We start from the raw sequence: 26,701 nt of genomic DNA, 5'->3' as shown, positions 1-26,701 counted from the left end.
GGTGTAAGGAAAAAGTGTGTCCCTGACTCCGAGTCTCACCCATGAAACATTCCGGGGCTTCCTATTTCCTGTAACCAGCGATGTCTTCTTAAAGAGGACTGAGGTGTGTTCTGATCATATCTTTAAAACCTGCAGGACTCAGTTACTACTCACTCCACAGGATCTATTCCACTACTGCTTCATTAGTTCCATCTCACCCGTTGCTATTGAGAACTTGGCCTTTCGTTCACATAAAGGATTAAAGAAACAATTTTCACGCCTCCAGATGAGATGAAAGTAATCAGAAATACAAAATGCAATTTCGCTTTGCAAGGTTTACCTGAAGGGAACAAACACCCAGAGAAAAATACAACCACTGCCTCTTCCGCTATTTGAAACACTCAAATAAATAGTAACAATAATGAGAGTAATAAGAGCCACTAACAGTTATGATGCTCTGACATGATCCAGGTAGTAGTCTAAACTCTCTAAATGCACAGGTGCTTACACAGGTGACCCCTCCAATCCTATGAGGCAGGTGTTATTATTATACCAGCTTTACAGAAGAGGAAACTGAGCTACAGAGAAGTTGAATAATTTGCCCAAAGTCACACAGCTATTAAATGGCAGAATCAGGGTTTGAACTCAGGCAGTCTGATTTCAGGGTTCACATACCTAGCCAACATTTTATACTGCTTCTTTGCAAGTTGTATCTACTACCGTTCCTAAAGATATTAAGAAGAACAGTAAGATAATAGAAAAATGCTAAGACGAGAGCATTTTCCACTAAATATTTAGAAACAGGGTTTTTAAAAATTTTAATCATTAGATGCTTTTCAAAAATTCTATGATTGCCACAATTCCTTATTTCATCATCAGATCAAAGAAAAGACTAAATTTTATCCAGGGCATTTACAATTTATTTAAATTCATATAGGGTGTGTGAGATGAAAGCCAGGCACTAAAGAGCTAGACATCAACTGACTAAAGAGCTAGAGATAAGGTAAGAGCAGATTGCCAATTCCTCCTTTCTCTCCAACTTTAATTAACACAAGGACTGTTTCGCATTCATTTCCACAGACAAAATTCTTAAATTTAACTAAAATTTAATTCAATAATATTAACCCATACACAGCAGCTTCAAGCCAGACTAGGATATCTCTGTACATATCCAGTTTTAAAATAAGAAAAGCTAATAAGATTATTGATAGTAAAAGTGAGTTGTTCCAAGTACTCGGCATGATACAGGTTTCAGACAGAATACTAAGCCCAAGAGAACACAGTAAACGGTAATCTGGATCTTCAGGGTAGGCAATAACGGCTTCCCAATGATGTCACTGAACGAAAGGGATGTGCTAAAATGACCGTGAACTTGGGTAGACTTCACACAGATAATTTCTCAATACCCAAAATTACTCAACATAGGTAATAGACAAAACTGCTTCATGCGCTACACTACAGACTCTGACTGTAGAAATGACGTACACATATTGTACGCATAACCAAAGGATGTAATTTATCTCTTCGATATAATGTTACCTCGTCTAGTAATGAATGGGCGCGTCTAGACCGAAGAAGAAAAGATTCATGCTCTCAAAGATAAATAAGTTCTAAGGATCCCTCCCCATTTATAACCTTCCAAGGTAAAACAGTGCAATTCCGTCAGCGATGATAAAGACCAAGCACTAAAACACGAAGAAAAATCATCCTGGGTGAAGCATGAACTAGTGCTGTTATGGTTGTTTGATCCTAAGCTTTCTAATCTGTCAACAACATGTTTTGTCCAGAGGGCCTTGTAATATATGGCTACGGCAGAGGGAAACTGGACCTTTTCCCAACCAGGCCTGCGGAGCTGAGTCCATGATGCGTAGGTTTTACCCAAAAGGTGACGAAAGCTATAAAACGATGGGCATTCCCTCTCTCTCTCCCTCCACTTCTCCCTTTTTCCCATTCTCCTTCTATGCTCTGCTAATCTCTTCTTCCTCTTCCTTTTCCTCTTCCTCCTCATCCTCCTCCTTCTTCTTTTACTTCTTCTCTTTCATCATCTCCCTCTTCTTCTTCTTCCTCTTCTTCTTTTATACATACTGGAATTCAAGTCCTGCTAACTCAGGCTACCTATGGGCTGGAATTACATAGAAAGTTTTCTTCTTGGTGATTTCATGACACCGAGCGCTCCTAGCTGTCCCTTTCTTTTTGTGAACATCTTATTTTTCTACCCTTTGCTAAATGTTGGAGTTCCTCAGAGCTTGCTTCTCTTCTTTTCTATCTAAAATCTCTCTCCCTAGAAGAGCTCATCCATTCCCATGGTGTTAAATACTACCTGTATACTGATGATTCCCAATGTTGCATCTCCAGCCCAGATCTTTCCTTTGAGCTCCAGACTCATGTACATCCAAATGTCTAGGTGATCTCTCTACGCAGATTTTTCACAAGCATCTCAAACTTAACATGCCCCAAACCAATTCTTATCCAGTTGTCATTATTATTATTGTAAATACTATTATTTACTTACATTATTTTAGTAAATATATACCTAAGGACTCAAATCCGAAATAAGAAGCCTAACTCCCCTCTATACCCACTGCATCTGTTAATTCCTGTTGATTCTACTTTTTTAAATCCTTATTTTGTTATTTATTCACGCTATAACTATTGATTCTTTTAACCTATAGCTTTAATTTTTCTACATTTCTCTATTTCCTCTTTCCCATCTTAATCCAAGCTAACAGCTCCTCTTGCCAGGATGTTTGCAAAAGCTTCCTAAGGATTCTCTGTTTCTACTTTTGCCTCTTACTGTCCATTCTTCACAACGCAGCCAGATTTTCTTAAAGCAAATCAGATCACAGCATCCTCCATGCCTTTCCACTGCACTTAGAGTAAAACCCAAACACTCTCTCATAGCTGCACGGTCTGGACCCCGCTGACCTCATTTGGGGCTACTCTCCCCCTCGCATGGTACTGTCGCCTTGCCGGCTTCCTTCAGGTCTTAGACCACACCGGGCCCCTTCTCACTTCAGTTTCTTTACCCTGCTGTACCCAAATAGCCCCATCTCCTCACATCTCTGACTCCTTCTCTTTCTTCAAATTTTGGTCTAAATATTATATCCTTGGATAGGGCTTCTCTTACCACTCGATTTTCTTTATATGTTTGTTCGTCTGCTCATTTTTTGTCTGTTTACCCTTACCAAACTATAAATTCTGTGAAAACAGGGACCCATGTGACTCTATATCAGTACCTGCCAGAATGTCTGACACAAAAGAGGTATCCGACGAATATTAAAGAAACGAAGGGATGTCTTTTCTTTACCCAGGTAGAACTTAGCTGAGGAAAATTAACAAAAGAGAGACCCAATGAAATACTTAATGATGATCAGTAAAAGGCAAGAGGAAAAAAAAAGACAAAAAACCCAACTGAATAAAGACTACATAAGGTATCAAAAGGCCACGTGGTATATGATTCCTTTTATATGAAATGTCCAGAATAGACAAATGCATAGAGATAAAAAGTAGCTTGATGGCTGCCAGGGCCTAGGAGGAGGAGGGAATGGGAGGTAACTGCTAATGAGTATGGGGCCTCCTTTTGGGGTGATGGAAACGTCCTGTTATAGACTGGTGATGGTTGCACAACTCTATGAATATACTAAAGACCACTGAGTCATAAACTTTAAAAAGGTATATTCTTTAAAGAGAATTTGTGATAGATGAATTATATCCCAATAAAGCCATTAATTTTAAAAAAGACTACACAAGATAACCTAGAATGAAATGGCTACGATTCATTCACGAGATTGTGAGCCCTTCAGAGCTAGAATCCTTTCATTGATCTTTTTATTCCCAGAGCCTAGCACATTGTTGACGGACTGAATGGATGAATGATGACCTTGACATTAGGAAGTGTCATTTGGATGCAAAAACTCTAGCAATTAGATCTAACTAGGCTTTGGTCAGATCTGATTACAGCAAAGAATGAGCCCTCATGAGAAAATGATTTCACATTACACAGATATGACACTTCATAATTCAAAAAAGCCTCTTAGATCTGTCACCATGTTTGCTTATCACACACACAAAAATCAAAGTCCTGTGAAGTGGGCAGGCCAGTTTATTATCACCTGGGTTTTCCAGATGAAGAAAAGGAGCCTTAGAGTAGTTACAGACTTGCCCTAGGACACCCGGCTACATGTGGCATCATGGGGCCAAAGCACTGGGTGAGAAATGCCCAAAGCAGGGCCCCTTTGGCTATATCACAGCCCTTAGAGGCAAGCTGGGATTGACTCTGCCACAAACATTCCCAGAAATAACCAGAAAGACATCAGGCAGGTGCTGAACTCCATCCTTGGCTGGGTCACTGATGTAGCATCTGACCTTACATCACGTAGCCACTTTCTTCCTCTATGTGGTCACCCACAAAATTGGTGTGATAACATCTCCTCTGTTTCTTTATGAGAATGCCATGAAGATTTAGAGCAGCCTTGCAGAAAGACAAGAGAAATGCATGACCCTCCACAGCATCTGCACTGGCTGCACATCACTCACTCTGCCCCGGGACTTTCATCCTCCTGAGGACAGCCAGCTTCCCACAATCCTCGTCAGAGCTCCAACCAACAAATCAGCAAGATGTTTTCAAACCAGACATTCACAGGATTGGTTTTAACCCATTTTGCATGTGAAAAAGCTGAGTCACCCAAACGTTAAGTCAGGCCTGCCAAGAATCAGAAAATGATTAAAGAGGGCAGCTGGTTCTCACAGTCAGTCCTTCTTAGTTAAACCCACTGTGCTTCCTGAAGCCCAGCCTGCTCCTCAAACACTTTACGCTCATCCAGGAGCTTTCCTACACAGACCGTGACAGTCCTCGACCACTTTCATAAATGCCATCTCCAGGACTCTGCAGGGTGTACTGCACTCCCCGGAAATGCTGCCTCTCTTCCCACAAGAGGGCATCAAGTGGACACAGGCTGCTAAATGTAACAGCCTCTTCCCCAAGTTTAGCGGGCCGCCTCTCATCTGTTTGATCGTCTTTGACCTTCCCCATTCCCCCAATGCCTTCATCTCTCCAGTTCACAGCCTCCTCGCGGCCCCACCCTAAAGTGCACACACACCCTGGGGTGGGACACACATCTTGCAACTTTCCCTGAGCTCTAAGCGCATCCCTTCCTTCCACGGGTTTCTTTTCCCCTCCTCCTTTGTACAGAACTTCACTTTGGTATCAAGATTTCTGCCTATGGTCGCTGGGATAAGACCAGATGAGACCAGGCTTGCCATGACATAGTGTCCCCCAAGTGTGTGTATAAATCGAATCACACTCTGACCGTTGGCTCTCCATGGATACACAAGGTGATATGCATCCTGGCACATCACCAGAGGCTGCCCGAAGAGACCATGCCCTATATCTAGGTTAGAAATGAAATAGTATCCCAAAGTCTTCTTGACTTATTAACTCCAGCAGTATCCCCTTGGCCAGAGTCCAAATCATATTTCCCTCATAGGGAATCTGGTGCTTCAGGAGTAACTTTCATGGCTGATGCCAGCGCAATTACACACTTGTTAAATGAACAGATGAGTGAATGAATAAATGACCTGTATTTGGGGGAGAGCAACACTGACACTGACAATCCAAAAGAGAAGCTAATAAAAGTCACTTATATTCGACTGTGCAACGTACTGTACAGTAGGTGCACATGCAGCAAAGCCTCCTGAATTACCCAGCCAGTATGAAGCCTGGCCTGAATTTCCCAAGGGCATTATAACCGGGGGCGAAGGGAAGGCGAAGGGGAGGCTGGAGGGTCATAGCTCATTGTATTCCGTACTACAAGGTGCCACTGACCCAGGACTGAACACTCATTACAAAAACTACCTAAAAATTCCATAGTTCCAAATGAGTTGGTGCATAGTTGACTTCGAATACTACTGAATGTTTATGTACAAAATTAGAGAGTATAATGAACAGAAGTGGGAATGATAAAAACAATACCACTATATTACATTTACTTTACAGGCTAGAAAATGTTTTCATACCTATAATTTTATCCACCACATAAATATTCCCTGTAATAATTCCAAGAGGTTGGTAGGGTAGCACCTATTATTTCCATTTGAGATATCCCATTATACCACTTTTGTTGGGAATAGTTAAAGGATTTGCCCAAGGTCACACAGCTACTAAGTGACAGAGCTGAGAATGAGACCCTAGTTTTCTGAGTCTCGGTGTAGTGCACGTTGTTCCACACCATCTCCCCAGAATTAGCCAAGTACATTATTTATTTATTCATTCAAGAAATACTTACCCATACATCCAATAAACATTAACTACTTAGTATAGCCAAGCACTGTGCTAAGATGCTGGGCCTTCAAAGACAAAGAGATAATCCACTTAAAAAATGCGCAAAGGAATAGACATTTTTCCAAAGAAGACATTCAAATGGCCAACAGGTACATGAAAAGGTGCTCAGCATCACTAATCATTAGGGAAATGCAAATCAAAACTACAATGAGCTACCACCTCACACCTGTCAGAATGCCTGTCATCAATAAGACAAGAGATAACAAATGCTCAAGGATGTACAGGAAAGGGAACCCTTGGGCACTGTTATTGGGAATGTAAACTGGTGCAGCCACTGTGGAGAACAGTTTGGAGGTTTCTCAAAAAATTAAAAATAGAACTGCTATATGATCCAGCAATTCCACTTCTGGGTATGTGCCTGGAGGAAACGGAATCACCATCTCAAAGAGATAGCAACCCTCCACATTCACTGCAGCATTACATACAATAGTCAAGATATGGAAACAACCTAAGTGTTCATCAACAGATGAACGGATAAAGAAAATTTGAGACTATTATACATAATGGAATATTATTCAGCCGTAAAAAAGAAAGAAATCCTGTCATTTGCAACATGGATGAAACCTGAGGGCATTGTGCTACATGAAATAAGTCAGACAAAGACAAGTACTGTATGATCTCACTTATATGTGGAATCTAAAAACACCGAATTCATGTAAACAGAGAACAGACTAGAAGCTGCCAGAGGCAGGGGATTGAAGGTGGAGAAAATGGGTAAAGGTGGTCAAAGGTATAAATGTCCAGTTATAAGATAAATAAATTCTGTGGATGTAATGCACAGCATGGTGACTATAGTTAACAATATTGTATTGTATATTTGAAAGGTGCTAAGAAAGTAGATCTTAAAAGTTCTCATCACAAGAAAAAAATTTGTAAGTATGTGAGGTGATAACTAAATTTATTGCGGTTATCATTTTGCAATATATACATATATCAAATCATTATGTTGTACACCTAAAGCTACAACAATGTTGTATGTCAATCACATTTCAATAAAACTGGGAAAAAAATTTAAAAATTCTTTTCCTTGCTTCAGGGGATTAAAGTCAGTAGCAAACAGCCAACTATATACAAGGGAGATAGAAAGATATATGATAGCCATAAAGAAACATATTTAGGAGTACATACTATTATATGCATTTAAAGAATGCCTCTTGCTCATGATTGCTGCCATTTCAAAACATAATGTGAATACAAATCTAAGAGCTAAAAAAGAGCAAGGTATGATTCAACTAACACGTTCCAGGCTTGGCAACTTCAGAATTTATTGTTCATTAAAACCGTATTTTAATTATCCTAGTTTTAATTAAAGTATTATGCAGAGTTGGTGAAACGCAATTATGTGCAACTGACTTAAGATGTATAATAGGCTAATATTTGTAAAGAAATGCATTATTGTCACTAGATCTGCTCTTGTAAAATAAAGTGGTATTTTACTTTCAAATGAAAAATTGGTACATAGAATATTAAACTCTTGTCATTAAACACTACATTGCCAACTTAAATGGAACCAAATAATTCTAAGATCCCCACCCCCTGCCCTTAGGCTATTCAGTTTGCACAGAATGGTTCTCTAATTGTGATGTACCCTTTATCCCAAAGCAGCAGGTACAGTGTCAGCCGCCTGCACATGCCCAACAAACATTACCAAAGAGAAGACGCTTTAACAACCTGCGTTAAGTCCGTCTGCATCATGTGACGAGGCAGACCTCGTGCTTAAATATCTGCCTACTGCTAGCTATAGCCCATGACCAGATCTAACAGTGTTTATAAGGTAACCCTTCATCCAATAATGTCACACTGCCCGACAATTGGAAAGGAAATATGAACTTCTCACAGCCATCTTAGCCCGCCTCTCACTTTGCACGGTGAGCTTCTCGTACAAAGCACAGTAAGGTGGAGCCTTCGTCAGCGTTCTGTATAGTAGTCACTGAAGCAATGGAATGCTTCCAATCTTTTTCTTACCTACTTCTATGGACACTAATTTGCCCCCGGGTCATATCAGCTCAGACAATGGGACTCCTCCTGGATGTGGTAAAAAGAACAACAGAAAGAACTTTCTGGCTTTAGAAAGCAGCAGTGGAAAAGCCCGTGGGGCATGTACAGGTGCTATGGCATACTGGGGCAGGGCTGCTATGCTCCGTGGCTCCAGCATATTCTCTACCCCTGGGGCTCTCCCTCCCAGCTGGCTCTAAGTCCCAGAGACATCTACACACGCAGCCATGCACAGAGACACATCTACACAGGACATGAGTAAGGTACACATCAGGCCACAACTTTTCGGGTGGGTAACATGTACCATGTACTGTTTTTCACTTCCTCAAACATTAGTTGGTAAGTTCTTTCTCATTCATCATCTCCTGTTAAATCTCAGGACAATTTCAGGAGGAAGAGTCTGGCTTCTAGATGAAGCTGAGGCACCCTGACGTTATGTGACCTGCCCCCGGATAGATACTTCCGGGGTGTGTGTCTTAGTCCATTTGGGCTGCTGTAACAAAATGCCATAGACTAGATGGCTTATAAACAAAAAACATTTATTTCTCACAAAGTACAAGTACAAGATCAAGGCATGGGCAGATTCAGTGTCTGGCGAGAACTCGCTTCCTGGTTCACAGACGATGCCTTCTTGCTGTGTCTTCACATGGCAGGAAAAGGGGAGAGAGCAATCTGAGGTCTCTTTTACAAGGACACTAATCCCATTATGGCGCTCCACCCTCACAACCTCAGCACCTCCCAAAGACCCACCTCCAATACCATCACACTGGGAAAGTTTTCAACATATGAATTTGGGGGGGCGGGGGGAGACACAAATATTCAGTCTACCACAGTAGGACTTCAAGCTGCCAGATGTTGGACCCAAATGCGCAAGGAGCAGTTCCAGGAGGCATTCCCAGTGCCTAGTTACCCACAGCAAGCCCCATCGAAGACATCAGTGGGCTCTGTCATTTCTCCTCTTGCTCTTTCCAAACCCCAGCTCCTTTGAAGTCCACATGACTGAGCTACACCACCATTTATTCTCAACGTGTCCCCTACTGGGGTTCTCATTAACCCTCCCATCCCCCATTTACTGGAGAAGGAATCTCCTGGGTCTCCATCTCCCTGTCTCCTCCTCCTCCTGTCATCATCCCAGGTGGCTTACCATCCATGTTGAAGCCCACTCTCACACTGTCGCCTCAGTGTCTTAACCCTTCTGCCTCCGCTGACATTTTCCTCCCCCATCTCAGCCTGCACTCTCATGGTAAACCTTGCCAAAAAACCTTGCCAAACCGCTCCCTAAACCTTGCCAAGCCCTCTAAAAGTTTCATTCCAAAGTCTAGATCTCAAATACCCCATATCCTACCCCAGTCTTCCTGGGAAACAGAGCCTCTGCAACAGCTTCTATGTTGACTGCTTCCCGGTGGGTACGGTCACAGGAAGGAGGGAGAGGAGGAGACAGCACAGACAAAGGAGGGTGTGACCCTGCTGGCTGCAGCTGTGCAGCTGTGCTTGACCCACAAGATGACTTCAGAGAGGCTGCTTGAAGCTATGCCTCACAGAACAGGCCTGGTGGAGCAGCCTGAGAAATTTCTCTGCAGGTCCACTCCCCATCACTAGCATACACCCATTCTCTGATTCTCTAAGGGTCAGAGCTCATCCCACAAGAACTTAACTTGGCCACCTTTCTGGATTGCATCACCTGATCCTTTCAAATGGGAGGAAAAGCCCGATGTCTGGGACTGAATACAGTAGGCAAGGTGAGGATGTCAGGATCTCAGGGGCCCAATACACCTACTTCCTCTCATTCCCCCACCAGCTATTCTTCCATCTTATAGACTCCTGCACTCTTCTGACTCTGCCATATTTGACCATTCATCACTTCCTCCCTCATACAACTCAGAGACAACCAAGAGCCACACCCCCTTGCAAATATCCTTGACATCCTTGTTTCTTGCTCCCATGTGACAGTCAGGCTAAACTTCAAACTTCTTTAAACCCAATTAGCTGCATTCTCTACTGCTGCATCAGAACCTCTCAACTTTACTGAAGAAATCCATCACCACAAACCACAACCTTGCACCTGTACTCAAACTGTCCCATAAGCCTAGCATGCTTCTCAATTTGCTTTTGACTCTCTCGGTGATTATTTAATACCTTCACTTCTCTGCTTCTGCCACACTTCACTCTAAACTTATAACCTCATCTCAATATTCATAGAGGAAATAAAAATCCACAAGAAAGCCCTCAATTTTCCAAAAGCATGTCTGCCAAACAACATTCATCCAAACCCATATTAGGCTTCAGTTCTGTTATAGCAGAAGCTGCCCTTGACTTTATCAAAGGCTATCCCCTGAAGGGCCACCACATACAGTGATGGAACCTGTGGACCACCCCCCACTGGAACCGTCATTCTCATGCAGTTATGTAGTTGCCCATGGCACCCAGCCTGCCACCTCTCTAGGACTTTGCTCCTCTGAGTGGACTCATACATTGTTGAATCCTCACGTTCTCCTTCTCTAGTGGCGAATTCTCATTAGCATATAAATATTTTCTGGTATTTCCCATCTTCAGAAAAAACCACACCCCTTGAACTCAGGTACCCATTCAAAACAGTCACCACTTCTCTGCAGCCATTCTCAGTAAAAATTCCCAAAGCGGGGCCGGCCCTGTGGCCGAGTGGTTAAGTTTGTGCGCTCTGCTTCGGCGGCCCAGAGTTTCACCAGTTCGAATCCTGGGTGTAGACATGGCATCAATCATCAAGCCATGCTGAGGTGGCATCCCACATGCCACAACTAGAAGGACCCACAACTATGTACCGGGGAGCTTTGGGAGAAAAAGGAAAAATAAAATCTTTAAAAAAAATTCCCAAAGAGTTATCTCAATTTACTATCTCTACTTGATCATCTTTTCTTTAAATATATTAAAATTGCAATTACTAAACGTCTCTTAACTAGAGAAGATATTAAAATGAAGACCAAAATTTCTAACATTCTATTTCCTTCTAGATTCAGTATTATATTTTTCTCTTTTTTTGCTGGGGAAGATTTGCCCTGAGCTGACATCTCTTGCCAATCTTCTTCTTCTTCTTTGTTTTTTTTAAATGTAAGCCACTGCCACAGCATGGCCTCTGACAGACGAATGGTGTGGTTCCATGTTCAGGAACTGATCCTGGCCCGCTGAAGCATAACATATCACACTTTAACCACTAGGCCATCAAGGCTGGCCCATATCATATTTTTCTTCAAGCCCATTCTTAGTAGATCTTTCAGCAAAGTTCTCAGAAATGTAGATTCCCAGTCTTCTCTGAAAATATCCTTATGTCTCCCTTACTTTTGGATATCAGTTTAGCTGGAAATGGAATCTATGATGGCAGTTATCCCTTGGCATTTTGAAGATATTATTCTATTATCTCTGTCTTATTAACTTCTCTATTATTGCTGTTGACTGAGATCTAATTGCTGTTCCTTTGAGGCAACCTGAATTATGTGTATGGTTGCTTTTAAGATTTCTTCTCCGTCTTCGAAGTTCTATAGTTATACTATAATATATCTAGATTTGGATTTATTTTCATTTATCCTACTTGGAGCTCATTCTACTTCTTGACTCTGAGGATTCATCATTTTAGGAAATATCACAACAATTATCACTTTGGACATTATCGTCCATTCTATCCTTCTGGAACTCTTCTTGGATATCTATTGATTATTCTATCCTCTATATCTCTTGGCCTGTCTTCCATATTTTCCATCTTTTTATCTCTGTGCTGTATTTTAAGTTTTTTCCTCAGATCTACCAGAACAATATTTCTCACTTTAGCTGCATATCCTCTGCTCTTTCACCCATTCAATTAACTTTTTAAATAAATGATTATATTTTTCAGTTCAAGAAGTTTAATTTGTTCCTATTTGACTCTTTTTAAAATCAGCACTTTAAAAGATGTTCAACATCACCAGCCATTAGGGAAATGCAAATTAAAAACGCAAGGAATTATAATTATATACCTATCAGGATGACTAAAGCAAGAAGCAGTGACAACACTAAACGCTGGTGAGGAAGCAGAGAAACTGGATTACTCACATGTTGCTGGTGGGAACATAAAATGGCACAGCCACTCTGGAAAACAGTTGGCATTGTCTTAAAAAAACTACGAATGTACCTACCATATGACCCACTCTTGGGCATGTATTCCAGAGAAATGAAGACTTACGTTCGCACAAAAACCTGTATAGGAACATTGATAGCAGCTTTATTCAAAATGGCAAAAAACTGGATACAAACCAAACATCCTTCAAGAGGTGAATGATTATATAAACTCTGGTGTGTCCATATCATGGAATACTACACAATAAAAATGAACCAAGAATGATACACGCAACAACCTGGATGAATCAGAGAATTATGCTGAGTGAAAAAAGCCAATCCTAAAAGGTTATATACTGCATGATCCCACTTAATACAACATTCTTTCAAGAGAATGAGAAAATTACAGAAATGAGAACAGATTAGTGATTGTCAGAGTTTAGGGTGGAGATGAGGGCTGGAGGAAAGCGGTTGTGGCTATAAAAGGCAAAATGCAGGATCCTGGTGGTGACGGAAATGCTCCGTCTTTTGACTGTATCAATTCAATATCCTGGTTGTGATATTATGCTGCAGCTTTGCAAGATCTCACCATTTGGGGAAACTGGTTAAAGGGTACATGGGATCTCTCTGTATTATTTCCTACAACTGCATGTGAATCTACAATTAACCCAAAATGCTAAGTTTAATTAAAGCTGGAAAACAAGGACAAATCCTGCGTGACTCTACTTATATGAGAGACCTGGAGTAGTCAAGTTCATAGAGACGGAAAGTAGCATGGTGGGCGCCAGGGTCTGGGGGAGTGGAATGGGGAGTTAGTGTTTAATGGGACAGAATTTCAGTTTTACAAGATGAAAGAGTTCTGGAGGTGGATGGTGGTGATGGTTGCACAACAATGTGAATGCACTTAATGCCACTAAACTGTATACGTAAAAAGTTAAGATGGTAAATTTTATGTTATGTATATTTTACCACAATTTCAAAAAAAATTTTCCCAAAACACAAAGACTTCCCACTGCATACGGAATAAAATCCAGATTCCTTTCTCAATTCTTGCACCTCCAGGGGCTGTTTCTTTTTCAGGTCTCTCCTCTTTCCACTCTCTCTGCCCCCTCTGCACAATGCCCGAGCCACACCGTAGCCCCTTCCATTTGGCAAATACAACAAGCTCTTTCCTGTTTTGTATGTATTTTCCCCCTCTACCCAGAATATTCGCCCTCTGATCTGTACATGGCCCCTCGTCTTTCAGATATCAACCTGATGAAGCAGTACAGCACAGAGGGGCAGGTGGGGGCACAGGTTCCAAACGGCTCTAACACTGACCAGCTGTCGGCTTCTCTCTGCCTTCACTCTTATTAGTAAAGCAAAGATAATAACAGTACAGCCCACGGGGCTGCTGAGAGGATCAAGCGAGTCATTATAGAGAAAACACTTAAAACAGTGCCTGGTGCTCAAAAAATATTAATAATTATTGTTATTAAATATCACCTTGAGAATATCTCAGAAATTACAAGGAATGAAAGAAGGCAGACACAAAAGATTTCATATTCTATGATTCTATTTATAAGAAATTCTAGAACAGGCAAACTAAGCTATGATAATAGAAAGTAGAATCATGGGCAGGGGCAAGGGGGACTAACTGTGTGAGAGAACTCAACTTGGATGGTGATTATATCTGTGTACACATTTGTTAACATTCATCAACCTGTGTACTCAAAATCTGTGCATTGTATGGTATGTAAATTAAAACTCAATAAAATGAGTTTTGGTGTTTGTGTGAGAGGAAGATTGGCCCTGAGCTAACATCTGTTGCCAATCTTCCTCTTTTTGCTTGAGAAGGCTTGTCGCCAGGCCAACATCTGTGCCAATCTTCCTCCATTTTATGTGGGATGCCACCACAGCATGGCCTGATGAGCAGTGCTAGGTCAGCACCCAGGATCCCAAACTGTAAACCCTGGGCCACTGAAGCAGAGCACGCAAACTTAACCACTACACCAGCAGGCCAGCCTCTAAAATGGTTTTTAAAATGTCACATGCTTAGAGAGGCTGTCTTTGACCACGCAATGTAGAGTTGCATCCACTTCCCCCCTTTTCCCACTCAGTTTTCTCTTGTCCCCCCCATTCATTGCCCTCATAGCGTTCATCCTCCTCTGAAAGTTTCCCATTTATTAACCTGTTTCCACCGGACCATAACTCATTGATGATAGGACCTCCGATGCCTCCTTTCTGTCCCCAGAAGCTACAACAGTGCTGGGCACAAGAAAGTGCTCAATAAATATCTATCAAATGCATGAAGGAAGAAAGAGAGGGAGGGAGAGGCAGCACTAGCCCTGGGTACCACTTCATGAGCATCGCCGAATATTAGCACCAGAAAGAAACTTAGGGGTCATTTAGTACATCTCCCTCAACACTGACTTGAGAAAATGGAGGCAAAAGAGAGTAAATAATTTGCCCAAGGTCAGAATTAATAGCGGAAGCAGATCTGGAGCCTGTATCTCCTAGTCTTTTTGACTTATACCAATATGGCTCAATTCACACGTATAGACATACTCTAGAAATATGCAAAAAATGCCTGTAAAATATAAAATTTTTTAAAGCATATTATTTTGAAAGTTAACTATAAAAAGATTATTACAACCAGATCTCCTTCATTCAAGCATTAAGTTGTGACTTCCAATACAAGTGCTAATTTAAACAAACCTTTCTTGAAGCAATTGAAATGAAATGGTAATAAGCTAATGGATGTTCAAGTGTTTGAGCATGGACAATTATGAGTCAGACTGTTTCTAAGTCAGCTGGGATGCTGTTTACTGCCCATACTTCACAATTCAGATCATTCCTGGCAAGTCGTCTCGCAAAGCTGATGGGAGCTTTGAAATATTTAATCTATAAACCTCGCATTTCCAGGAAAACACACGCAAGTACACTTGTGCTTTCACATTCCTGTCAGGTTGGCTACAGGATGCAATTTGAGCACAAGAACCTGCAATTAAGCAAAAGAATGGCATTGTACAGAACAAGTTTTTGCGTCCTAATCTGATAACTGCCGACATAAATTACCTCCTGGAGGTAAGAGAAATATTGCGTGTCATCAACATTCACATTTCATATTTCGAGAAATAACAGGAAACAAAGAACACATATCTAAACCAAAATAACATAGAGCAAGTGTATTAGCAAATTAGACTCTATGTATAAGACAAGCCTATACTCATCTTTGAAATGCAAATGTAGCAAACTGTTTGGATGCAGTAAATCAGAAAAATAAACATGCATTTTTTCATCCTCTCAGATAAATAAAACCTGTAATCACCTAATCAAAATTCTGAGTATAACTTATTCTCAATTCTTTCAAAATAGTTTGCCTTTCCAAGATATATTTCTCCTTCATGAAGAGCATTTTTTCCTGAGGTTTGTTATGCTTTTATTTTTCCTTTTTGGTGAGGAAGTTTACAGATATTATTACATGACTTTTCTTCCCGTTTCTTCATTCATTCACTCATTCATTCATTCAGGCATTTCACTATTGCACGTCTGCTACGCATAGCACCAGGCCAGATAGAGTTATAAAAACAAAGACGTTTTAGATGGTCAATACTCAGGGGAGGTTAAGGCTACTTGAGGAGACAGGACCTACAAACACAACAGGATGGTGACTCTCACCAGCTAAAGCCTGAAGGCGAGATGCTGAGAGAAACAGCTGCGAGCGTTTGGCATTGCCGCGGTGAGTACAGACGCCAACTTAACTGCACTATCCTAGGACTCTGCTTTTTCCTTTTGTCCCACCTTCCCACCTCATCAGTTCCCTACTGCTTCTGCAACCATAATCCCCCTTGGCCGTGTTACCTAACGTATTCACACAGTTCCAGGAATAAGGACCTGGACATCCTTGGGAGGCCATTGAAGTGTTGATTCGCTCCCTGCACCTCAGGCCTCAGGAGCAGCCCTGTTACCACCCAATCTTCTTCTATTGGTTCGATTCTGTAATTCTCTAAATACCCCAACACATTTTCTTTTTGCTTAGCTGGAGTCATCCTCTGTGACTTGCAGCCAAGAGCATCTAACTGATACGATGGAACTCTTTGGGCTTCGCTTACTGGCTTATATGTTTCACACAGAGCTTTAAAGAGCTTTAAATACCATTAATACACCAGCAACCCCCAAGTTTAACCTAGAGCTCTTTGCTAACCTTGAGGCAGACACACACAACTATCTAGTGACTGGATCCTCTAGGCCATCTACTGTGCATCACAAACTTAACACGGCCAAAACACATTTTAGACACCGCCACCAGCCCCTCCACCCCCACAGACACGCAAAACTTGCTTCACCCAAAATCATCTGCTCATTCAGGAAATGGTAACTCCATCTATCAGTTGCGCAGACCAAAATTCTTAGTTATTCGTGGCTTCTCTTCTTCTCTCACACCCCGCATCCAATCCAACGGGGTGTCCTATTGGTCCTACATTCAAAATATATCAGTATCTGACACTTCTCACCACCTCTACCCAAACCACCCTCATCTAAGCCACCTGAATGAACGCAGCACACCCCTCACGGGCCTCCTGGTTTCTGATTCTGTCGTCCTACAGTCTATTCTTAACACAATTCTTAACAGAAGAATCCTAAGCGAGATTGCGTCGCTGCTCTGCTCAGATCCCCAGAGTAAATGCCGAAGTCCTCACTGTGGCTGAGTAACCCAGTTCTAGGAATCTGGCCCCGGCTTGCTCAATGCCCTCATCTCCAGCCCTCTCTCTCACTCCACACCAGCCCCACTGGCCTCCCTGGCACTCCTCCAATAACAGGCACGCTCCCACCTCAGGACTTTCACACTCGCTGTTCTCAGTGATATAGCCCCACGCCTTGCTCCCTTGATTCATTCAGGTTTCTGCTCAGTCTGTTACCAGAGAGGCCTCCTCTGATTCTGTGTCTCAAACAGCAACCCACCCACCCTGCATTCCTTGCCCCCTCACCGGCTCTATTTTCTCCTCGCTGCTCATCACCAGCTGGCAGAGCACATATTCGGCAGGTGAGCATCTGCTTCCTTCCACCTGGAGGTAGGCTCCTTGAGGACAGGAGACTTCTTTGTTTACTGCTGTCTGCTCAGTGCCTGGAATGGTACTGGGCACACAGTATACCCTCAAAAAGTATTTGGTGAACGAATGAAAAAATAAAAAATGCCCAAACTGCAGTCAGAACTTTATAAGTTTTTCACTTAGCCTTTCTCCTACGAACGTGAGGCAGCTCAAGCCCCACCACCAGGACATTCACTTCAGCCACTTTTCCACGAATGATGACAAATTTCTGCTGCTGTTTTCCCAACACAATTTAAACCTCTTATTCAACAAGGATGTAGTTGAAGAACAAAGAGCCTGCCCGTGATAGGGCGTCGGATTCTGCACGTGGTAATCACCCCTATATCTCTTGTTGCCATCCACTCTGTGCTGTCACCTGCTGACCCCTATACAGAGACACAGAGATAACTTCCACTCCCATTGACCACTAGGCCTCTGAATTTCATAAAGTCCATGCCTTAATTGGAAGGCCAAATTTACCTTCGCTTTGCCAAAAATTTCTGGAGTTAGGGACCAATGAACCCAATATGAAAGGATAAATAATGCATACGCAGGCATGCTCACTGTTGATGTGGGCACATGTGTTTGTATACGTCTGTGGCTCACGGCAACCTGGGTTAACCTTTGTATTTCAAATTGAAAGCTGGTTCTCTAAAAAGGAAGGAAAAAAAGGCTAAAGCAGCAAATGGAAAAAATAAATCAAAAGCATAAAGAAGTTCAGCAAAATAAAGCGAAAAGAAGAATTAGCCTGATGCAGAAGAGAGGATGAGATTCAGAGTCAGGCAGACCGGGTTTGAATCCCAGCTCTGCCTTTGTCAGCTGTGTGCCCTCAGGCAGGTCGGTTAACATTTCCAATCTTCAGTTCTGATAGCTCTAAGTGGAGCCAATTACACCTGCCTCAGAAGGCAATCTGGAGGATCAGAGAGAGACCTTTAAAGTTTGTCCTTAATAAATAACAGCTGCCATTAAAATTATTAATAGACTGTTGAACTAATTTTTCAAGTTAGGAAACATTAGACTTACTGTTTCCCTTGAAAATGAAAAAAAAAATAAGTCATTTCATTGTAAGCCTAAAGTTCACATTTGGAAGGGAACTAGCCAGCGTTAAAGAACAGGAGGTGGTGAGATGGGGTTCCTCCTCTCGATGACAAAGGGCTGTCTCTCTCGCTGTGTCAGGGAACTGACCTCAGAGAATCAGGTTAAAAGCAGGTGCAGAGGCTTGACCTGTTTCAATACGTGTGAAACACTCTGAACCAAATGTTCATTTTTAAATGACACCGCTGGTGGCACAGAACAGATCTAAGGCCGTGTGACTGTTGTCTGCCAACCATCTGGGTGGGGGCAATGCAGAAAAGCCCTTCCATCTGTGGTCCAAGGCTGAACATCCTTAGAAGTGGAAAGTAATATATCATCGAATGATGTGTAAACTTGGAGAAAACCACACACGTACTAATTTATGATATCTTGCACAGCAGGTACTTAATAAATATGAGGGTGGTGATGAGGTAGAAAATATGAAACTAAATAATTATGGGGGTGATGATGAGGTAGAAAATATAACCTTGCAAATGTGTAAGTATCCATAATCAGCCTTGTATCATCTTTAAAAGAAAAAGGTAGACCGGCATATGATTCTGCTGAGATGGGAGAGCTATCAATAGCTTCAGGGTTGTAAGCAGATCGCTTGTTTGATATGACATTAAGTTAAAGCCCCACTAGTGTCTCTACATTATTAGCTCACCAGGAATTAGAGTCTTCAGCAAGAATTTGCAAGTGAAAAGAAACGCTTATAAAATTAAGAGTTGCTGTTTCATTCTATATCCCTTTGTACTTCTTGAATAAACGTCTCATGAACATAGCTGGACCACAGGTTAACAAACGAATATAGTTATTTGCCACTGAGTTAACCCTTCCACCATCAATTGTGCTGCCATTGACATTAATGAGAAGCTGCAGTGTTTGAGAGGAAGCTTACTTCAACCTGCCCACCCCTCCCTAGTACCAACTCTTCCCAGCATTCATCCCAACTCTGCCCAGCTATGCTGTACTCATCTCTGGAATCTTCCAGAATATTTGACAAGAATTTGTCTTAGCTGCCTTTTGTTCAGTCTAACAGCCTCTAAAAGAATGAGAAATTGATCCCTCCTCTTCGTTTCACTCCAACTGGTGAGGCATTTGTTATCATTGGAATCAGTACAAAGGTGGATACCTAAGCAACTTTTAGTAAAATAAAGGAAAAGGAGAGCAGTTATCCCATTTACTAGGGTAATTGCTTTTTCACTAGAATTTTAAAATACAGATTTTATATATTTCAATGTTTTTCCTTTTTCCAATAACCAAAATAGAAACATTTGCTAAATAAGCTTAAGAATAGTCTAGGTTCAAGCAGGGTTCAGATGCCCAGGTGAAAGAGCCGTGATGCTGGACTCAGAGAAGAGACCCCATGGATGCTCTGGCAGGGGAGAAAGCAAGCTGAGGTCCCACAGTTCCTTTCATAGCTACATTTGAAATTTATTCAGCAAATTGTCTTACACATATCCTTGTGGGGAAAAAAACAAAAGAAAACGAGAGCATTTTCTTCTCACAAATTTTTATCTGAGCGCAACCATCTGACAGCATACATGTTTGACTTTTAGCCTCAGTTTATTAGCATTTCAGGATTCTTTCAGAAATGTTCATCCTTGAAACCTTTATATTTGGTATATCATCTTTAAATTACATTGCAAAATACCCAGTTATGAAATATATACCAAAAATTCTTTTTAATCACTTTAAGCTCCAAACGAAGACAATCTGATTGGCATTAGATAAATATCTTGAATGTGGGATAGGCAAGAACACCTTGAAATAATGCTTAACTAATCACAAAGCAACTATTCTGCAATAGACGGGCAAACCACTAATTAGATGAAGGGAAATAAAACTGTCATGGTGGGATAAAAGGATAAAGAGAAATAAGCAGTAATTACTGTTTTATCGTCAGAGAAAGTAGTATCAAACACGGCTCGGTAACAAGAGGGAAAACCCACAGCTCTGTAAGTAAATACCAGCACTCACTAAATTAGTATTTGAAGCTAAACACAACTCGGATGACAATGATATCTCAAAAAGTGGATTCCAAAAAGGGAAACACAGACCCTAAAGAGTAAGTAAGAGCACTTTATGTAGGGCATGCGGCATAACGAAGAATACCATTACATGACTACATTCTTAAACTGCTTAAAAATTTCCAAGCCGGTCTTAAAATCGCTACTTATTAAGGACTGGGGTAGGACAGCTAGACTAGGTTACTCTTTTCCAGGCTTAATTGGTACACATAATATGTAAATGGTGCCAGCAAGTATAATGGGCTGTGTTTCAAACTTTTAAGTTTGGAGCAACTTACATTCTGTTGCTTGGAATAATCTTGTGCCCTTCTCTGAACCAAGTGACTTGAGGTCTGGGGCAGCTGGTGATGGGCAGTAAGTTGAGAATTGCTGCATGTCCTTGAGAAACCGTTTTCCTCTGGTCTGTATCCATGAAATTTCCCATATCTGCAGAGAAAAACCAGACCTTTGAAGTTCTAGGAAACTCTTTTTTGAGGGAGAGGAGGCTCAAAGAAGGAAACAACTGTATTTTATAGCAAAGTCACCGACGTCGCTCTAATTAAGCAATAAGACGAGAGACTGAGCAGCAACGCTGACGAGTGCAGAGCACGGGGAGAAGGGAAGCACGAGGTAAAGCCATGCGCCCCCAAAGTGCCCACAAAACACAGGATTCAGCAGAACTTCATGGTCTCTGTGCTGCTGCAACAACACAGTGAAACGTTTGCAGGTGATTTTAATACTGAAAGAAACCACTGAAAAGCATCCTAGTGCCACATGAAGTGGTTTTCACAGAAACTGTGATAAGATGCTTGTACACATCTCCCAGCTCCCAAATCTCTCCAGCTAGTGCCGCCAAGGCATCACTGTTCCCCTGCCAGATTCCCCTTCTCTTCCTTTCTAGGTTGACTGTCTTCCTAACAGATCTTTTGGGAGAAACATTTTCTAATGTTTGATTTGTTGTTAGAGGGTTTTCCAAACCCCACACCATTGATTTAGTTTGGGGCAGGTAGGTTTTGTTCCAGTCTTTGTTCTACTGGTTACCAACATTTAAAAAACTGGGGTCATACGAAAAAACAACCCAGCCATTAGAATGTGGGTATAAGCGGCCAATGTTTAAAATTAGTAACATTTGAAATTTTGAAAAAATTTCCATATTATGATTATGTACAGCTGTATGTGTATCTACATAGATATGACATGTATACTATATTTTTGTCTGAATGTATATAAATTGGGAATAGTCTATAGAAGACCTCTATTACCAATGGGTTTTTGACTCAAAAGAAATTATTTCCCATGTCATAAGCAGCATTTAATAGTCTAGGAAAAGGGTGAAACAAACTAATGAAACAGATTAGGAAGATATGCATGGCAATTTTAAAGTAAAGTGAAATTTGTTATCAAAGAGAAGGAGAAAAGAGATGAGAGAAAATCTAAGAGCTAGAGATAAAGGATAGAAAAAAGGATATAAATAAGCAAGCAAGAAAAAGTCCAAATCTAATTTTATAAAATCGAATATATTACAATTAATTCCAAGTTGTTAACTTATTCAAATATATTTTGAGCACTGATGTGAACTTTTGATTGATTAATTAGTTTTCATTAATCCAATTGAATAACAGTTCTGAATTACTCTGCAGACAGATTGAGCTGAGTGATTTCACAACCACAACTCAGAAAAATTTAAGAATCCCCGGTAATTGAAAACATAACCAAACATGTGTGGCATCAGCACCTCACTCAGTCACTAGTAATTATAGTAGAGTAACTAGAAATTATTTTATTTTATACAGTAACACTGAAAACTACAGGCTCTAACTGGGGTTAAAATAACCAAGGGGAGGGGCCAGCCCCATGGCATAGTGGTTAAGTTTGACTCGCTCCACTTCCGTGGCCTAGGTTTACAGGTTCGGATCCTGGGCATGGACCCACATCACTGGTCCGCCATGCTGTGGCAGTGACCCACATACGAAGTAGAGGAAGACTGGCACAGATGTTAGCTCAGGGCTAATCTTCCTCAAGCAAAAAAAAAAAAAAAGAGGAAGATTGGTAACAGATGTTAGCTCAGGGCAAACCTTCTTCAGCAAAAAATAAAAAGAGGGAGAAAATATTGTCATCACTGGTTAGCACAGCCCAATTTAGGAGCTCTTTAGATTTCTTTAAAATCTATCATGACATACTAATACATAATTTAAAATTTCATAACACTTTTTGCTTTCTTTTACACGAAGAGACATTTTAATATTAAATTCTAAATATAATAAGGCAGACAGGCCATTTTAGATGGATCCTATGCTTCACAGATTTTGGACTAGAAAAGTATTAAATGCTTTGCATAGACCAATTTCCCTCTTCCACTACTCCTAAAGACTACACTAAAAATCAAGCTCCCTGCATTATGAGATCTTCAGTGACTTTTTAAAAGTTTCATTCTTCAAAATGGGTCTGCCCAATGGAGAATTAATTAAATCACTATAACATTATCTCCATCTGGGACATTGACTGTGTATGTATTTTCTGTTATGTAGCTAAAGGATTTCTAAGCAAATCAACATTGGAAAGAATTGATTACAAATTGATGAAATTGTATCTGAGTTTAATTTTTTATTTAAAAAGCATTTGAATCTGAAAATAATAAAAGCTAAGAGTAGCAAGCTAATTCATAATACAGAAGGCATCTTTTTTTTTATCCTGCACAGTGCCTTATAGGCCCTTTGTTCTGATGAATTGAAAAAAGTGGCATGTGACTCATGAGCCACGTCATCATGATCAGACCACCAACATTGGCTATTTACTTATCTCTCAACCAATTTTAGCAATTATTCTATTCCAAAGAGAATCCAAGACAGAATTTCAGTTCCTACAATGGTTAAAAGTAATTTTGATTGGCATTCCCCACAGATACTCTGTTTTTGTTAGCTGGAGATCTTTTCAATGTACACATACATGCGACTTGAACTTCTGATCTTCTTTGCAAGAGTGCTCCCATTCTGTTCCGCACCACACAGCGGTAAAACCCAGCATCGAGCCTCTGTAGAGATGGAATAATATACCTGCCAAAACCAAGAAGAAGTGTTAATGGTTCGGATCGAGAGCAGCCCTGGCCTCTCGTCTAGCAGGTGCTCAGTTTTCGTCTTGGTTAAACTAATCTCTACAGAGTCCTCCCCTGAGCCACGAACCTACTGCAACTGCAATTTATTTGTGAGATTATTTCATGGATATCTGTCTCCCCAAGTGGGCTGTAAATACTACGTGGAGCTAGGCTCTCGATCCGGCTTGTCATCTTGGTAGCCCTGCTGCCTAGTACAGTGCCATGCACACAGAAGATATCACTCATGGCTGGCTGAATGAATGAGAGACGTTAAACATCACTGCACTTACACTAGACTTTTCAATGAAAAATTTTATAATTCTACCTCTCAGAATTTCTAAAAGTTATTTCTAGAACTGGCAACAGTCTTAACGGTATGTATCATGTCACCCTATATAAAAGTTCAAACAAGGCTCTCAGGATGAGATACATCCTGAAATGTCACTAAGGCAAAGAAAGCAGTGACATCATGACACAACTCCTCTCACCATTCATGGTTGTAGACATCTCCCAACACGATTTATATACTTCCCTTTCTTACTTCTCCACATATGGCCTGACATTAGCTTTAAAAAGTTTTTGGATGACTGAAAGGTCATTTCATTCGTATTCCCCATTCCTGTGACTGTAAGTAATCATCCTTCAAATCAATGCCTTTCTAAAAACTTCAGTAAAATTTTATAGGAAAAAAAATTGGTTAGAAGATACAGTTTCCATAAAAGCCTTGCTTTAGGTTTACCGTTAGTTTTATAGTTTTATAACTTAGGATGCTTTGAAATCTGTGAGTAAGGATGTTTAACCAAGGATGTCTAAAGTGAGTTTTATGGCTCCAGAGCCCACATCCTCCACGCTGCCTAAGAGAGATCATTAATTAATTTCCAGGCCATATTCACAAACAAATCAAGAATAAGGCTTGAGTCCGGGATACTTTTCACACATGGGAAGGTGTTTATTATAAGAAAGAAAAATAGCTAAAACCCAATCGAATGGTAGCCTATTTTTCAAAAAGGAGAAAAGGCAATGATGCTATCCTCTACAAAAGATGTTCTAGTAGTAATCTTTATTTAAATACTTCCTCTTACAAAGTCAAATGAGGGAATTTTTTTTAAAAAAATCAGGTAAAAGGCACAGTGTATGTTACGCTTTCTTTGCTCAGTTCCTAAGTATACCTTGAAATCTCTGATATTCAATCATTGCTCATCTTTTTATTCAACTATGTCCAATTAGTCAACCTGAAAAAGGTGCTGAAGGCATAATTTTTAAGTGAATAAAACATTTGGACACTACAGGTAATTGACTATTAAAAAATATTAATCAAAGTATGTTTTCCCTCTGATAACCGTCTTGAGATCCTATGAGAAGATTAATAAAATCTTTTATGAAAATAATGTTGCTGAGTTTTAATCCATAAAATTTTCTTCTATTCTGAGGAATGGTTCATCGCAAACAAAAAATTAATGAGTAAAGAAAATCAGAATAATATCAAACTGAACACAAAGAGTCAGTGCCATTTATTTAAGTTATAAATCAAGGTTAGAAGGATGAGCAGCTTTGGTTATTATACACTGTGATTATAATAAGGAGCAGTTTTGAGATTAGGTTAAAACAAAGTCAACAAAAGTTTCTGGAAAAGAGATAACACAAGGTATTGGAGTATATATTCGAAAAACTACAAGAACAGGTTCATCATTGTAACATAACCATAGTTATATAATTGTTATTCATTCCATTTTTTCCTTTTTTGCAGTATCCTAAATAGATTTTAAATTCTTATAAATTTCTATAATAATCCTATGTACTAATGCACAAAAATAGCAGTGCTTTCAAACAACAGAGAGAACAGATACAAAATTGAATATTAGGCATGTGCTGTCATGTACCATCTCTTCAGTCTAAGGTCCCACCAGGGAAAAAATATTCAAAAAAGTTGCAAAGTGCTCCACCTATTACAGGAATCCCTACACAAATTATGTTCACCTAACAGATGGGAATATTCATTGCAAGTCTATTGTTTATAAACACATTTTTAAGCAGAGAAAATTTCCTGGCTCTTTATAAGAAAGTATGATAAAATCTTAGCACCATATGCCACTAAAATATAGAAAATGCCTATTTCAAATAAACATAGCAGGGAATATTTGCATTCACTGTATCCAGGCAGAATTCTACTAGACTAACAGAACATTTTCCAGGGCTAGTTAATCACACCAAATAGCAGGTCTCACCTCACTGTACGATTTCAGTAAGTCATCTGAAGTCAGAAACCCAAAGTAGCAAGGGCAGAAGAAACTGCTTTGAGGGGAGACTTCAGCCCATGTCAGAGAGCTTATTCACAACCCCCCGATAGAAGATTCTCAAGTCCTCTGTAGGTACACCCACTAAAGAAAATCAAACACAAAACCACAACAAAACCAAGGGTTTAAATGTCCATTTCTTCTAGGTAGGAGAACACCTCAGTTTTGAACTGCCACTTGGAATGGCCCACGAGAACAAGCCAGACTTTCTCTAGGAAGCAGCTTTAGGTCCATTTCAGCCCATGATCAATTGCTTAACTAGCCCTGCCTGGAGTGGACATTTGACATCTTTTGTCTGCCGAGGATCTGTACCCTTTCCTGTAATTGGAGAAGTCTCCACTGTATAAGTCTTGATGGAGCAGACCCCTGCATTAACAGGGCACAGGTATGAGACACTGCATGACCGCTGGACACACATACTCTGGACTTCTAGATCTGGGGCTGGTGATGCACAGGAATAGGGCTAAAGGAGAATCTGTCTGACAGCAGCAGTGGTGGGGCACAGTGGAGCCCGGGACCAGGCGAGCAGTGTGAATGTCCAGTGTCAATCGCGGCAGTGGCTCAAGCAATGGCATCCAGGGTCCAGTGGTACTAACAGCAGGACCCTTTCAGGACTGGCTCTTGAGGTGATACGGCACTGGTGGGCTCACTTCACTCTGTTCCTGCCCAAGCTCCAGTCTGCCTAACCCAATGTCCATGCAACACTTTCCTTTTCGTTTCAACAAGAGATAATTTGTTTCTGTGGCTTGTCCTGAAACTCCTCAAATTTCTACAACACGGAA

At 40.7% G+C, this 26,701-nt stretch overlaps 1 protein-coding gene across 2 annotated transcripts in view; it reads right to left on the bottom strand.

Annotated features, from left to right (window-relative positions):
* Window positions 1–26,701, bottom strand: part of SDK1 (sidekick cell adhesion molecule 1) — an 865,901-nt gene that overhangs the window by 510,529 nt on the left and 328,671 nt on the right. For both annotated transcript variants that reach the window (XM_070484134.1, XM_070484135.1), the window contains exons 3-4: window positions 23,481–23,587; window positions 20,834–20,981 (exon numbers count right to left, since the gene is read on the bottom strand). In XM_070484134.1, coding sequence (XP_070340235.1) covers window positions 20,834–20,981; window positions 23,481–23,587 — 255 coding nt within the window. The remainder of the gene's footprint in view (window positions 1–20,833; window positions 20,982–23,480; window positions 23,588–26,701) is intronic.

This window comes from Equus asinus, chromosome 14 (assembly GCF_041296235.1).
Source record: "Equus asinus isolate D_3611 breed Donkey chromosome 14, EquAss-T2T_v2, whole genome shotgun sequence".
NCBI lineage: Eukaryota > Metazoa > Chordata > Mammalia > Perissodactyla > Equidae > Equus > Equus asinus.
The sequence above is the reverse complement of the archived record's forward strand: the minus strand, read 5'-3'. Positions and strand labels throughout refer to the sequence as shown.